Source organism: Odontomachus brunneus, unplaced genomic scaffold, assembly GCF_010583005.1.
Source record: "Odontomachus brunneus isolate Ranch 3 - 2012 unplaced genomic scaffold, Obru_v1 Obru_scaffold_036, whole genome shotgun sequence".
In the NCBI taxonomy this organism is placed as follows: domain Eukaryota; kingdom Metazoa; phylum Arthropoda; class Insecta; order Hymenoptera; family Formicidae; genus Odontomachus; species Odontomachus brunneus.
In genome coordinates this window covers 712101-727651 of record NW_022639486.1, presented here as the reverse complement: position 1 = coordinate 727651, position 15551 = coordinate 712101, and the positions used below count along the sequence as shown (strand labels likewise).

At 48.2% G+C, this 15551-nt stretch overlaps 1 protein-coding gene across 5 annotated transcripts in view; it reads left to right on the top strand.

Moving 5' to 3' along the window:
* Positions 1–14619, top strand: part of LOC116843899 — a 39434-nt gene extending 24815 nt beyond the window's left edge. For 4 of the 5 annotated variants that reach the window (XM_032814795.1, XM_032814794.1, XM_032814793.1 and 1 more), the window contains 2 exons: positions 5996–6198; positions 9413–14619. In XM_032814795.1, coding sequence (XP_032670686.1) covers positions 5996–6198; positions 9413–10993 — 1784 coding nt within the window. In that variant the 3' untranslated portion in view covers positions 10994–14619. The remainder of the gene's footprint in view (positions 1–5995; positions 6199–9412) is intronic. The other variant, XR_004377947.1, reaches the window with a different exon arrangement.
* The last annotated feature ends 932 nt before the right edge of the window (positions 14620–15551 follow it).

Genomic DNA, 15551 nt, shown 5'->3' with positions numbered 1-15551 from the left:
AAATCCTAATCTTCGTTCTAGCTGCGTGGAAGGGTTGAAGGCTAAGGGAGGTCGGTCGGGCTGCGTGGAAAATTGAGGACATTCACTGGAATCGAGGGTGTTCCTCGCCGATGATCCTCGTGAATAAATAATTCATGGCGCTTTCGAGAACGCGACGCGACCGGCCGACCGGGGGAAGGAGGAAAAAAAAACGCCCGTGGCGGGGTCGTCCTGTTTGGTCGTGATGACGTGCCCGGACTGACAGGAGGCAGAGGAGCGTGAAGGAATGAGGTGAAAAATGAACGACTGTTAAACAGGATCTGCTCTGTGTTGGCCGAGCGCAACGGAAAAGGACGGTTAGCAGAGAGGAAACGCGGAAGAGAGGCGCTTTTTTCGCTCTCGCGGCGTTTCCCTCGGTACCTTCTCATTGACATTGACCCCCTGCTAATCCCTTGCGACTCGTGAGATCTTCCTGTCGCGAAATAGCCGGCTCTGCTGTTTTTCCATGCTCTTTATCCGCGCGTATTGTACCCGCGGTGCCCCCTTCGACGCGTCTCATTGAGCGTATCGAAGAATTATCCCGATTATTCGGTCGATTCGACAAATTCACGGCGACTCGGAAGGGTCACAAACTACCTCGATAGGTAGAACCCGCTGGTACACCCTATCTCCGAATCTAAAGGAACATACGGCTTCCTGTGTTTTACGCGACGTGGGCCAACCATGAACAGGGGACGAGGTAAAACGTGCAGCAATGTCGTGCATTGAGCTGCTGCCGCGCCGTTCATGAGGTCCTCCGTCCTGCGGAGCTTGTACATATTCATGGCTCGCCGCATCGAAAATATTCGATATGCTCGCCGACGTTAACGTATTCACATCCTGAGAAGAAAGACGGGAAAGTGTACGCGGACGCGGTTCAGTAATTAATATACTGCCACCAAGAAAAGCACGAAATTGAATCTCAATCTCAAGCCTGTGTCGCGCCGCGATAAAACTGAACGTCAAACGTTTTGGTGATTTGAAAGGAGACATATGTCGTAGAAATCTGAGGAATCAATAATATTACGACTTCACGTACAAGTATTGCAGAAGACTATAATTGCAACAATATCTCTTGTCAGGCTCTTATCTGTAGGAGATACTTTTGAAAAAAAATTTGACATTGATACGTGATAACGAGTGTTGCGCGCATTTCCATGTTCATTTTTATAACCTCCGGGACGGTGATGAATAGAAGGACAACAATGTGCCATTCTTCGTAATGCCGGAATTGGTCCTTGAGAGGGAAATTACGCGACGTTATTTCCTCGGTGTCTGCCTAGTAGACGCGTTGCTTTTCTGCGGAAAGAGAGAGTTGCAGCGACACGACGCGTCATTGTTCTTCTGGCTGCAACTGCATAGCGCTATGTCGCTCGGTGCACTTTCTTTTTTTCCTGCTCGAAACGAGCCGAGATAAGAGCTTTGCACGCATGAGAAGTACGACATGTTTCAGCCTAGTTTCGTCTACACATTACACCGGCGCGCATATTCACTCTCGAGATTTATGTACGCGTCTCTCGCCGCGTGCCTCTACACGAGAAGTAACAATTCTTATCGCCGGCGTTCGTACGCCCGTATCGATAATGAGTGAGTAACTGCAGAAGAGCGATATCTCCCGTTACGCCTCAGTCTGAAAATTAAAACGGCCGCTTTGGATTTAATGTACGGATTTTCGCGTTACGTTCCGTGCAACACGTTGTGATACATTTGTCTGGCAGAGAGCAACGCTCAAACAGCGGCCAGGATGCGGGCTTAGGAACGGTCGTTTTATTTATGGGCCGTTCACACGGACGCGACGCACCCGCTTTCTGGAGCTTAATGAACCGTGAGAGCAGACATGACGGTCTTCTTTCGGAAAATCGTCGACTTCGAGGGTGTTCATCCAGGAGACGATAACTTTGTGAACACAAACACGCCAATTCCCGGCTCGTAAATTTCCCAGAAAGATGCTTCCTCGAGCGGAAATCCAGATTTTCGTAGAATCATGCGAACAGATGTTGCGAGATGCTGCCCGAGATATCTTTGTCTTACATTAATCCCGCAAATTTTCTGTCGAACTTAAAGAGTCAGTGAGGGATTTAAAGATATAACATCGTGTAAGCTATTGTCCTGTCTCAATGATACAAACGATTACTCACTGTTTTTTCCATGTTAAATCATTTCAGAATATTTTAATATTTGATTATCGATATCAGGCGGTATTTTTGAACGAACTTCACTAGTCTTTTTAATCGTTCCTATGATGTCATGATGTGATACATCAGTTGCTCAAATTGACAGGTGATTATTAGGCTTATCAGATATTTCACCATTCCTCTGGTCGTCATAATCAACATAAGAATATCCTTTGCCTAAATTAATAATACGTATTTCGTTCAGATATTCTTACATTGATAATTTCGCCCGATTGTCGAGTATCGCGCGACTTTTATTAGAAACTTTACGATCTTATCCGTCCACAGTCACGGTAATTAAGGTTTACGTTCTAATGATATAATTGTTGGCGTAATCGATGCGCTTGGTTGCTTGAAAAAGGAGGCAGGAAAAAGACAGGAAAAAGGAAGAAGAACTGAAGCGACCACTTCGCGCTGTTAGCCGATGATTCACGTATCCTTCATGACGCGTTCGTGGAAAAGTCTCACGATGTCGAGAGCTTTGTCGACGTGGACAAATAGGATGATCATGAATTTGCGGTGACTCACTCGCGTGAAAATTGTCAAATGCTTGAAGAACTAGCCACATCATTTGTAATATCCGTGAGATCCACAAGCTGCAGCTAACCTGCCTTTGAATCAGCTTATGATCGTCATTTGAACACTAGATTAGAGCTCGATGGAATCGAAACTTTTGAGAAAAATACTCAGAATGATGGTGTCTGAGATTACAATAACTACTTCCATCGCTGCGAGCGAGTGATTCCTCGAGCTATCTAATTGCCGAGCTATCGCAGGACGCTATATAATATCAACCAACGCAATGATTGCATCCCCGATGATAGACAAGGCGAATTTCGTCCCGGGCTAACAAAGCGACGCGCTTTCACTCCGATAATGCATCGTGAGATTTTTGCACAGTATCTGAGAAAGAGAGAGAGAAAAAGAGAAATACGTGAGTTGTATAATAAACGTAAACGTCGCTTCTGCCGGCTCTCTATGCACCCGCACGATACGAAACTTCGCTGTAGCTCGGAGTTCCTAGAGACCGCCGTCGTGTACATCACGACCGCCATGTCGGCTTCGCGTGATGCATCCCGATGCGTCTAATTTCGCATATATCGCGTAAACTCACGCTCCGGGCTGAATGCGCCAGAGAGTAGTAACCCTGCCTGTCGGTTCTCGCCGGCATTTGCCGTTTTGAGAATCCACTCTCTAATGCGCATCATTTGACGCTATTACAGCAAACGAGCCCGACAATCCTCTCTCGTTCCTATGGCAATTCCTTGGACTAATTTGCCGCGGGATTAGACTCCCCATTGTTATCCGCCGCCGGCGACGGTCTAAGAAAGCGAGACGGGCGGGGTTGCTCAATGCACACACATACACACACACCTCGAGAGGGAACAAAGGGTTAATCAAATCGAAAGAATCGCTCGGGCGAGTCGCACTTTTTCGTCCTGGTCGGGACGAAATATTTCCGGGCGAAAGCGTGTCGTAGGTCGTTTCTATGTTGCGACACGAATTGTATGCTCGACTCCTCGTCGGCAAACCACCTACGCGTCGCAGGAATGCAGGTGAAGGACCTCGCGGCGGAGCGTAAACGTCGATGCGCTTTATTACTATCGATCGAAGGTATCCCAGGCATCCCGACGTAGCTGGGTGTCCTTACGATACGTCGCTCGCTGTTCGTAAACGTCCTTCGATAGTCCAACTCGTCGTCCCGCGTATGGAAAAGATCTCTAATGGAGCGCGAGACTAATGATCCTACTCTTCACGGGACAATTTGGGCGCCGTGGAATGTCCGCAACCCACGTCGAATTCCGACGAAGTGAACTTAATTGGTAAGAGCGTAACAAAGGCGGCTAATTGACACTAGAGTTGTTAAAGCAGAGTCGCCAGCTTTGCAATTTCTTAGAAAAATCACACAGATCTATAAGGATGCATTTGTAATATTTCTACAATTAATGTTGAGTAAAACTGAAAGGAATAAATATACATTTCAGGAACATAGTTTCTGAAATAAATTACTGGAGATATAGTAAAATTGAAGAGAATTTATATGAAGAAACATTATATTCTCTTCGTGGAAGGAATTTACGATCGACAGTGTCGCACGTCAACGAACCGGCGAGTTATTTTTTCTTCGCTGTAAATTTAATACAACATCGAAGTTTTCGCTCGGTTCACCGACGAGGTACGTCGCCATCCCGACGGCGGATTGTCTCGGAGGCGCCGTAAGATCGGACGAAAGCGACGACGGGCGTCGCAGGAAAGGGTCGGCAGGATCTATTTCTATCCCGGACTCCGGCGAAAATAGCCGTCCGAGTGCCGCGGTGAGAAACGTAGGCGTGTTTGACGTTGTTTTCGTTCGATAGCCGCTTAGGCAAATCGAGAAGACGCGGCGAGAGGTAACCACAGGGTGCTGATGATACACCACGCACCACCCACGCCTTCCAATCGGGTGTGACGTCAATCTGTCTTCCTTCTCTCTCTTTCTCTCAGCACGCGTCATCCTTACGTCGTACTTCGCCCCATCTCCGCGATATTTTTCTCCCTCGCGGAGGTGGAGGATGACGTTATGTGTCGTAAATTATGCGTCGTAATGAACGCTCGCGTGGTGTGTGTACAATCGTGGGCAGAGAAAAGTTGTCCATAATATTTGGGGTGAGTTTGCGAAGTTATCCGTCTTGTCCATCGGAGGAGTCCTCTCTTGGAAAACGAATTCAACGTTCATAAACTCAAGTCAAAAGTTACGAACACGCCCACGACTGTATCCTCTGAGGAACAACTTTTCGGCTTGAACGGCGATGAAATTCCGTCGATAGCGTTCGGCGGTGTAGACGGAGTCACGCGGACGGCCACGTCGTCGAGAGCTATCGGGTAATTCGGGACAGGCAATCGTGCAAAGAGCGAAGTCGTGAACCGAGAAATTGTGGAAGTCGGGTCTCGCGAGCACCGCTCTTCGAGGCGCTCCGACCACGCGCGATTTCTCGCAACCCGCAATGAAATATTCATCAGGCTGATAGACGCGATAGTGAACGGAGAGATACGCCAAGATACACGCCGGGCTCTTACTCTCGATCGCGTTCGTACTGATCGTGTGACGTCGATACAATTGATTGTAGGCAATACGAGAGTCTCTTCCATTAAGTTAGTCATGGACGTTTGATAACGAACGGCGTGATTCATCGAGATGACCCCGGACTTAATCTCCGCGACGGCGATATTAAAAGGCGCCGAGAGCGCCATTTATGGCGTTTGCGATACGCGAATGCGTGTCGCGACGCAAACGAAAGTTCATCGACAGAGATGTATCACAGAGTTGGACATTAAGCGACGTAAAATTTTCTTTCTCTTTCGCTGAAATGATCGACAAATGGATCGTCGGAATTGATCAATTGTTACGTAAATCACATGTCATTTCATCGAGTGATGAAATTAATTATTAATCAAACTCGATTGATAATTTCATCAATCGATCATAAATTGATTCAAACTTTGTACATAGAATACATGTATATAAATTCTCTCTTTCTATATTGAAAGTTTGCGTATTTAAAGACTAAAGTAATAGGAATGTTCAGAGTTCAGAGCCCGAGCATTGCTACATTTACCTAAATATGTTTAATTTTGATTACATCGATTGGCCAATTATTTTAGCTAAAGAACATTTTAATTGATCAATGCCCAATACTGAACTCTCGCGACATTCTCGACACCAATCGTTCTTCCCACGCGATCAAATTACTGCGCACTAATTAACGCGATTGCAATCGACAATCCAGTCCTCACGTTTGGTTTTTTTGCAATTGCGATTTCAGGCGAACTGTACGTGGAGGATCTGGGCGAGAGGCGGACAGTTTCCATCAGGATGGGCTGGCTGTGGGTCGAGGGCACCCCAATGAGGCTACCACTGAGGGCATTGAACCTTCGTCAAGCACCGCCGAGCCTCTGCCAGCCGCACGCGCTCGCTCTAGGATTTACCCTGAGCAACTCGCAGGGTCGTTCGCTCGCCACCTTCTGGGTAATTACTGTAGCCTAATTAAGAGTCGCGTCTCGTGTCCCCTTCTCTCTTTCGTAATTTGCCGGAAATAGTTGGCCCGACAACTATTCTCCGCTGAGAATTCCGCGACGTAGCGAGAAATGTCGATTGTCTGTGGACTCGTCGATGAACGGTTCCTCGCTCATTCTCGATCCATGACCAACGCAACGGCGTTCTTAGCAAGCCGAAGTCGTCCTCGCGTCGAGAGAGCGTCAGGTCGGCGAACGTCCGCGATTTGGCACGGTTCCACGGGCCAGAGACGGACGCTGTTCCGCGGTCGGCGATTACAAGGCACGAGAGAGCAGAGAAGAGACGCGAGAGACGAGAAGCTGAGGAGTGCAGGCCGGGGGAAGAAATAATATGCCGCACCACGCAATGTAATTGCATGTAAATGGCCTTTATCTCCGGCACGATCCGTTTCCTCGGCCGTAAACACTTTCACGTGCCGGGCGGACCGCGGGCTCCCGTTTCGCTGAACGCTGCAACTTCTAATTACGGCCCGCCAACGTCGCCATTCGATTTCTAACGCGTTATACAATCTTTGCGAGCGAGCGAGCGAGTACGTTTCGAGTACGAGCGAATCAACCTACCTACCTGTCTGCGAGTCGCATAAGCTATGATCTCTAGAAATTCACCCAAAATTCAAATCCGCGCGCAGATTTCTCCTCGCTTTGCATAGAACCCGCCGACGTCGCGGCCGTCTTCTTGGTCGCGTCGCCTGTAATACTCGCCGCTTTCAGATCGCACGAAGACGTCCTCGAAACTCGTTTTGCGAGTTTCGCCCTAGCGTAGCATTTTCACCGCGTCTTTTTTCTCCCTCCCTCTTTCTCTTTCTCTCTCGCGCTATCCGCGGAATAATCCAATTAGAGCTCTCTTCGTGACGATCTTTCTCTAGGCTCGATGAATCGCGCGCGCTCGCGCACGCTCGACGTTAACCTTGACGAAACGCTTGAGCACGCGAGCGTGGGATAAAGCGCGCTCGAAACGTCGTTTAAGCATAGGACGTACAACAGCGGGCATCCTTGCCAAGGCCGCGCGGATGTCCAGGTGGCGAAGGTGCGTCTTGTGTGACGTAACACACCCGTTCTTCGAATCACGAGATCTTAATAAGGCCAGTAGGCAAGGTCAACACACCCGCTTGCCGATCCGCTTGCCGTGATAAATGCGTGGGAGATCGTTGCACCGCTCTCCCATGACCCGCCATTGTCAAGGAGTCCCACCACGTCGCGCTCCCGTAGCCTACCAGTTCCTTCGCCTCTTCGGCGTTAGTCGCTCCAAGGACGCCGCGCAGCACTCCGACTCGCCGACCCGATCGGTCAATCGGATACGAGTCCTTCGACTCGTCGTAATCGGAACGCTACGCATTTTTACGAGCCCGAGTCCTAGAGTTTAATGATGTTAATTGAAGCAATTACGGTAACTATGCGAGAGAGAGAGAGAAAGAGAAAAGGAGAGAGACAGTCCCATTGACGATCGTCGCAACCGCTATTATTGCGATCGCGGGTCGACGAGCACTGTAGCCTAGAAAACACACACGGTTAGCCAGAGTGCCGATTCAGACGCGACGTTTCCTCCGTCAGCGTTAAGCCAAGAGCACACAGGACATAAGCAGTAAGATTTAAACAGTGAGCAGATTGACCAACCACAGTGGGTGTCTATCTTTACGGTCCAAGAATAATCGATTATTGGTCCATTTTTAACTGCATAAGAGAATAATTTATTTACAATTTTTTTATTTTAGTTAAAATATTCGATACTTTTCTATGTTATTGACATTTTTATCTTGTAAAAGCATTTGCAATTCTATGCAATTAATTAGAGAAAAACAGTGCAAGTTACGAGACTGCATTACATCAGTATCCAGCATCCTCTTAAGTCTTATTGCCTACATTTTTCTGTGTGTCTTTCGCACATAAATTGCCGTAACTGTAAACATAAGACGCAAAATTTAGCTCAAGGACCAATCAGGATTTTGCTACAGTTATGTGTACTCAAAAAAAAGACAGAACTGCTAATAAATCTGGTCGCAAAAGAAACTATTTGGTTGAAATCCTAGTTGCTCAGTCCAAATCCTACTTCGATTTTCTTTTAGCAGGAGAAATCCGAAAGCAATATCCCGATTGGTTTTTTAGGTTCAGTTGACGTTTTATGTTCACGATTCGTGTGCGAAAGCTTTTACCCCTTGACGCAGCCTCGCGAACACGACATGGCTGTGTCACGGTGTTTCCGATCGGCTTTTCCACACGTTATTCTGTGAGGCGGGCGGGCGGGCTAGCAACGGGCAAACCTGTCGGCGAGCTTTTTTCCAGACACCCCGATATCGGCCAGTGTCATCGAACGCGACCGTGCGCGGCGCACGAAGGTCACCTTTCGAGGCGACAGGGAGATTTGTTTCCGTCAAAGATGGTAATGATCGACGCCGTCGGTGGTTAACGAGTAAATTCCACGGTGTCGCAGCCGGTCGTTCGCACTCGAGCGAACCGCCGGCGACTTTCGAATCGCCAGCGAAATCATGTGTCACGGCCGATCCTGCGGGTAGACAGACCCGTTCGACTACTCGATGTAGCATCCCGGCGCGAGAGTATATAATCCGAATACACACAACCGTCGACGACGTTGCCGATGGTGGTCCTACATACTCCGCCTATATATCAAACTACCATCTACCTACCTATCGAGAGAATTCTGCGCGCGACTCGGGGTTATCGATCAAATTATATTTAATCGTCTCGATTTCCATTCGTATCCGTCACTTGTATCGGCACGCACAGCCCTCAGGCCCGACATACTCGGTCTGCAGGATGTTGGGACGAGGGCACGGAAAGAAAAATCTCAGTTTGTGTGAACTGAATGGGGACCAGACGAAAACTCGGTGACGAAAACTCGGTGAACGATATCTCTGATATCGTTTCGTTATCGAGAACATATTTTTAGATTTCCCTACAATAACTCAGATTTCACGGAGTTTTCGTCGTTCGTGGTCTCCAGATAACAGAAAATCAGTTGCACCAATTGATTTCTTTCCCGTGCACGACAGGAAATGGAACATCTACGAAAAGTGAGTATATCTTTCGGATTGTTCGAGAATGCGAAGCGTTTCACTTATCCGAGATATCCCGAAAGGAATGTCCCAAAAATGTGACTAATCAAAATTATTACTATCTAAACAGGACACGTCGATTTTTTATCTGTTCAGGCGGACACGGAACCGATCTACTGGTCTTGGGTCAGAGCGATTGCGGCCGAACTAGTCCGTCAGACGCCATTCCGCGCTCAACGATGCTTGAACTTCCTAGAGATATTGACCATTTGTCCACGAGGTCCAGTCCCCTTGCCCGAGAGCCCGACGGAAACGAGAAGACGTTCGCGCAGTGAGCTGCGTTGCTGGCCAAGCGACTCGCCGGTAGAGAAGACGGCGATCAGCACTACGACGATATTGGACGACAGCAGGAGGCGCGCGAAGAGCGAGCTGCGCTTACGATGGTCCAGCAGTAATTCTAGCGACGAAGACCTCGGTGAATTTCGCAGTATACCCGCCATAATCAGCGCCAAAGAGCAACCGGTTGGCAGGATATGGGGTTGCAGCGAGAGCAGTGAGGGTAGCGACGACAGTCTGCCTTGGGGAGGCGGTGTGTGTCGGTCCAGCGTGGACTCCGTGGACTCCAGCGTTCCTCTGCTAGAACCGGAGACACGGGAACAGAGGATCCAGAGGTACAAAGAGGCACGCAGACGCGAGAACGAAGCGAGGAGCCGGCGAGTGCTCGAGGAGGACGCGAGACGGCGGCGAGCGCGGGCGGAGGAGAACAACAACAATCTGCCCAAGATTCTCGGCCCCTCCGGCAGAACGAGGGCGAACAGAGCGGCTTACACCGCCAACGACAATGACGACGTTCACCTGCGCTTGTCGAAGAAAGAGACAACCGCGACGCCGCCCGTCGACGTCCCGACAACGATAACGCGAAACGAGAACTCGATCGTCGACCGGCTGCCGCCAGTTAAGCCGAGCGAATCCAGCACGGTGAGGTTCGAGGAGAACCATCGGAACGAAGACGACAAGCGTAACAACAACAGCCCGAGAAACGGCAACAACGGCGGCACCGGGATACTCCGATCAGACATCTGCGAGAGGAGAAGCCGCGCGCGAGAGAGGAGGATCGTTCGCGACAAGGGACAGATGCAACAGAGCCAACAGCTCGCCAACGTGAACGTGGAGACGTTGCGGGAGCGCAAAGAGCGTCTGGCACTTTTGTCCTCCAGGATTCCCGTTCCTCGCCAGACGTCACAATCCTGCCCGAGGTCCTTGTCGTCGGATTACCCTGTAATTGTCTCTCCGAAATCACCAAGTTCCCCGTCGACCTCGACAGTGCCGCCTTGCGAAGAGGACGTCGCCAAGCTTCTAGAGCGATGCCAAAGGGTGGACCACTATGTGCCAGTGCGGGAGAAACTTACCCTGTTCGAGTCCCTCTCGAGGCTAGGCGGACGTCTAGCCAGGAGCACGGAGGATCTCGGTCGAACGTCTTCCAAGCCCAGTCCCAGAGGCAAGCAGCGTGCCAGGTCTCTTCATGATCTCAACCGCGGTGCCAGAGCCGTGCCCGTGAGAGAGATGTGCCGGTTCTTCGAGGGTGACGTGGAGCAGGAGGCATGCCAGAAGGCCGTGACTCTTGCGAAACCGCGATTCATCGATTCACCCTCGAAGAACACGTGGAAGGAACCGAGCGCGAAGCACGAAGCACCCTGCATCAGCGCCTCTACCAGGAGGAAGCACTATCTGAAGTGATCGCCAATATCGATCTATCTCGACTGTTCTTCCAAAGCGTATATATACGCGCATTCGGGAAAAGAAAAACCCCCGTTCGAGTCGCGAGAGACTTCGGCAAGCGCAATGATGGCTCATTACCGAGTTATCAATCTTATATGTCCTTCATCGTGTAAACTCCCGCAAAACGACCAAATCTTTTGCAACCCAGTGTAGCCGATGATATTTTCCAAACGACCACGTTACACAGTGAAAAATAAAATGCCCATTTTATGTCTCGCAAAGTTCTCTTTCAATTTAAGTGGTAAATAACTCCATTAGTCACGCGTTGCTTGTTGGTAAACTAAGAACGTATTGAAATTCATACATACTCTTTTTACATTCATATGTGTCGTTCTGACTTTAAGCACGACTGAAGTAATATTTTATGTATGTTAACTCTGTATGTGTTCTGTATGATTTTGAAGAATCGTGATAAAATATATTAATTTGTGTATATGTTTGTCCACATATTTCACGAAGAAAAATGTTCTTCAACATTTCTCTTTCTTATAAGTTATTTATTATTTACAAGTTATATCATATTTATTTTTCTTTCGTATATCTCTTTATTATTTTTCATGTTATCTTTATATCGTATTTAGAGACAAAACGACGAATATAAATGTAAAAAGATCATGTGTGTGCGTCAATTAAACCGCGTCTTTAGTTTATCTTTTAGTTTATCGATAAGTAATAACAATGAGTTATTTTTACTTAAAGTTTAGAGTGGACTTTTTGGGACATAAACCTGACCTGACGTTTTCCTCACTGTGAACGATGGTAGTTTCCTCTCGTATACCTTTTCCAGAAGGAAAAATAAAGTTCCAAAAAGTCTCTTCTATCGCAAACGACTGAAAAATTCCTTCGAAGATTTCGACACGTGGCTGACGGTTGATTGGTGAATAAAAGATACGTTAGAAAATTATTGATAAAACGAGCGTCGCCGGTAGGTGGATTCCTCCGCGAGTTCCCTCGGTCACGATGGCGATTTTTCTCAACCACGTTCGCGAAATTCCCTCTTCACGAGAGAAGCCAACGCGATCGGGCCGCGCTATTGCCGGGCGTTCAGATTAGAATCGACTCTGCCGATTGTGTCGCGAACGATCGTCACACTTGCGCCGAGAGAAAGCCGCCGCGCACCGGCTTTTTTACACGCTCGAGGCTCCGAACTGTACTCAATTCTCTCGATTGCTGGTTGTCCCGATCGGCCATCAAAGCGTAAAGAAAAAACAGGTATCGATGCTCGTTCGCGTTCGCGCCTTGCGAAAGTGAGAACGGAGGGAACCGGCGAATCTGATCGCCATAGAAATTTCCCACATTCGATCCAAGTTTCACCTCTATTCGTTACGCGAATGTCGTTTCGGGTCGTAGACAATCGCGTCTGCTCGTATTTCAAAATGCAAAGTAACGGCGTAACGCCTATCGCACGATTGTGCGTATCGGCGAGATCGAGCGTGGCCGATCGTGACATGAAGGGAACGAGGAAAAGAGAGGAAGCGAGCGAGCGAGAGAGAGAGAGAGAGAGAAAAAGAAAGAGAGACAGAAAGGGAGAGGGGAGGGAAACCCAGAGTGAAAGAGCGGGCCGGAGAGAGAGGGGGAATCGGAGAAACCGGTAATTTACGTTCACCGAGCGATTGCTGTAATGCTGAACACCTGTATGTATACAAACTGTACGTGAGCCGGTCGTCGCGCTCAGTTTTTGATTAGCCTGAATTCGCTCGTCTGGATTTTAATCGGACGATAGCTCGATCATTAGTTGTCCAAAGAGACGTGGTAATGAACGATAAATGTCGTGTATGCGTACGCGCGGCGTGTTCCCGATAATTTTAATAAGTGAAATTTGCACATAATCGATCAATATTCCGTTTTGTGGTTCAGATGGTAGTTTCCTCTCGTATACCTTTTCTAGAAGGAAAAATAAAGTTCCAAAAAATCTCTTCTATCGCAAACGACTGAAAAATTCCTTCGAAGATTTCGACACGTGGCTGATGGTTGATTGGTGAATAAAAGATACGTTAGCAAATTATTGATAAAACGAGCGTCGCCGGTAGGTTTTGCCACCTGAAATCATTGATTCTACCGGTCTTTTCCTTTCCTCTTTCTTAGGCGAGACGATAGTTTAATCTTTATTACGTGCCTCTCTCATCACGGCTGTAAATAATTGTCTAATTCGCGACTGATATGGTTTATAAGTATTCGTGTATATGATGTACAGTATTCTTGTTGAACGTTGACCCTAATACTCTCTCTTGCCGTTGGGTTGTCTATCATCCTTCGTGCTGAACCTCTCGAATTTCCGTCTCGAAGGCCAGCACGTGGACTAGCGAGTCTGCTTCCGGTTATTTCGAATCGGAACGACAATATCCGCTCATATATTCTCCCTCGCTGTCTCTCGCTCTTCTCCGTAATTAATAACAAACAGCGTGTCGAAATTGTGATGCATCCTGATTCTACGTATGCACGTTCGCATTAAGGCGAGATAAATGTACGTCGAATTTGCTTTCTTTTACGACACACATGTATGTTTACGAGACACATATCGATACGGAGGAAAATATAGCGAAAAAAATTGTTCAACGTCTCATCGTGCAGGAGGGACTTTTAGAGAAAGAGTGTTATTCGTGTCGAATTTTCGATATCGTGTAAGTGAATATCGCGACCCTTGCTTGTTGAATTATCATGATGCGTTTTGCAAATTGCGTTATTGCCATTGTCAGGCTTGCCCGCATACAGCTCGCGCGTAACGTTGACGCGCAGCCGGGACTCGGAAAATTAATTTTGTACAGTTAATTGAATCCTCGTCGAAACAGGAGAGAAATACGTTTTTTCTCTCACGCTCGAGGAGGATCGCCGCTTATTTTTATATTTCGTTTGTTGTAAAGTGTATGATCTGCGTTTTTCTTGCGTCATATGTATAGTTTTGTGAACGAGATACGATTATGTTGTAGAAAAATGTGTGGAGATATGTAATTATTTCGAGGCAATGCGATCGGGGACCAACGCGATAACGTTAATTACGTCACTTGCATTCAGGCCGCTCTCGTGGGAGGCATTCTGAATGAAGAGTTTCCATATTGTCAAATCGCTTCTCACTTGAATGACAGACAAGATTGAATATCAAGACATCATTGAATATCAACTTCAATGTTCATTATTGCTACTCGGTCAATTTCTCATGGCGCAAATTGTTAATGTTATTGTTTCTCACACGTCTGAAAGAACTCGCGCCGCCGATCAGGACCCGATCGCGAGAACTCGACTGCAGTCGACGGCCGTCTACAGGGTGATTCGAACGGAACCGTCGTCGTGTATCTGACAGGTGGATTCGCGCGGAACGGTGTCAGTTGTCGATGCCACCCCCGTACGAAGGGTCGGTCGCCAAAGAGGTCTTCTAGTCCCTCGTCGGATAATTCCGAAAAGGTCATCCCCCGCGTAATGTGTAATTATCCCTTGATATGCTCCGATTTTTCACTACCCCCATGAATAATTGTCAAATGCGGCGAAACGCGCGCCGTGGCGTAGTTTCGCGGCGAAAGTCTTCGCGCGTCTTTGTATTTACCTTTGTTGTAATAAAAAGGGACGAATAATGGCCGTTACATAAAAGCGATTGTGTCGTTAGAAAGCCGGCAGAGGCCTTGGCGGCCGCCGCGGCTAACATTCCCGTTCTGTTTATTTCCTCATAGTTATTCACGCGCGCACCACCTTTTTCGCCCGAACGCCCACGCGAATCGCCGTTTTCCCTCTCTCCCTTCTCTCCCGGCGCATTCCGACGTCGATTTTCGCCAGAGAACAGTTAAAAATCTCACGCTTCTCCCGAACGCACATACGGCGGGAGAGATTCTCGCCGGAGACAACAAAAATGCTTAAGGTCAATTATACTTGAACGTTTCTTCTACTCAGACCTGACGTCAATGTTGACGTTTCAGTTTCCATCGCTAATGGGTTTCATCATTCTCCAGCCATTCTCGCTTTCGAGTTTCTTTCCCGCGCGAATCGTTGAAAAGCCCGGCGCTAATTACCCAGTTTTCGCAAGATCAAACAGACTGCGAGGATTGCGCGTATTCTCACATACGCGAGCGATACAAGCGTTTTCCGGATGATACGTCAGAATTTCATGAGCCGCGATTGTTACGCGAGCGCTCCCGGGAAACTAAAGCCACTTCTCCTGCCGCGCGCACGAGCGCCTGTCTATGTTTTGTAACGGAAAACGAAAACTGGCGAGCGGCTGGACGAGCGAACGAGGAAACGCGCGGAGCGTTCGCCAGCTAAAAATACAGTCGACTGTTGTTCGAAGCGCTCTTATCGTGCCGGAAGCGAGACTTTGAGAACTCTGAGATTTTGCTCATTGTGAACGGCGTCTCTTTCAGGGCCAAGCTGCAGGCGTGCGTTAGCTCGTGCTCGGAATCCGCGTTTGCACAACACGGACATCGGTGCGCGCCACTTCGATGTTTATTCATTCGATTATTTACGCGCGAACTCGCTCCATATCGCCGCCCACCTCCTGTATGTACACGCGTATAATTTCCATTCTGCGCTC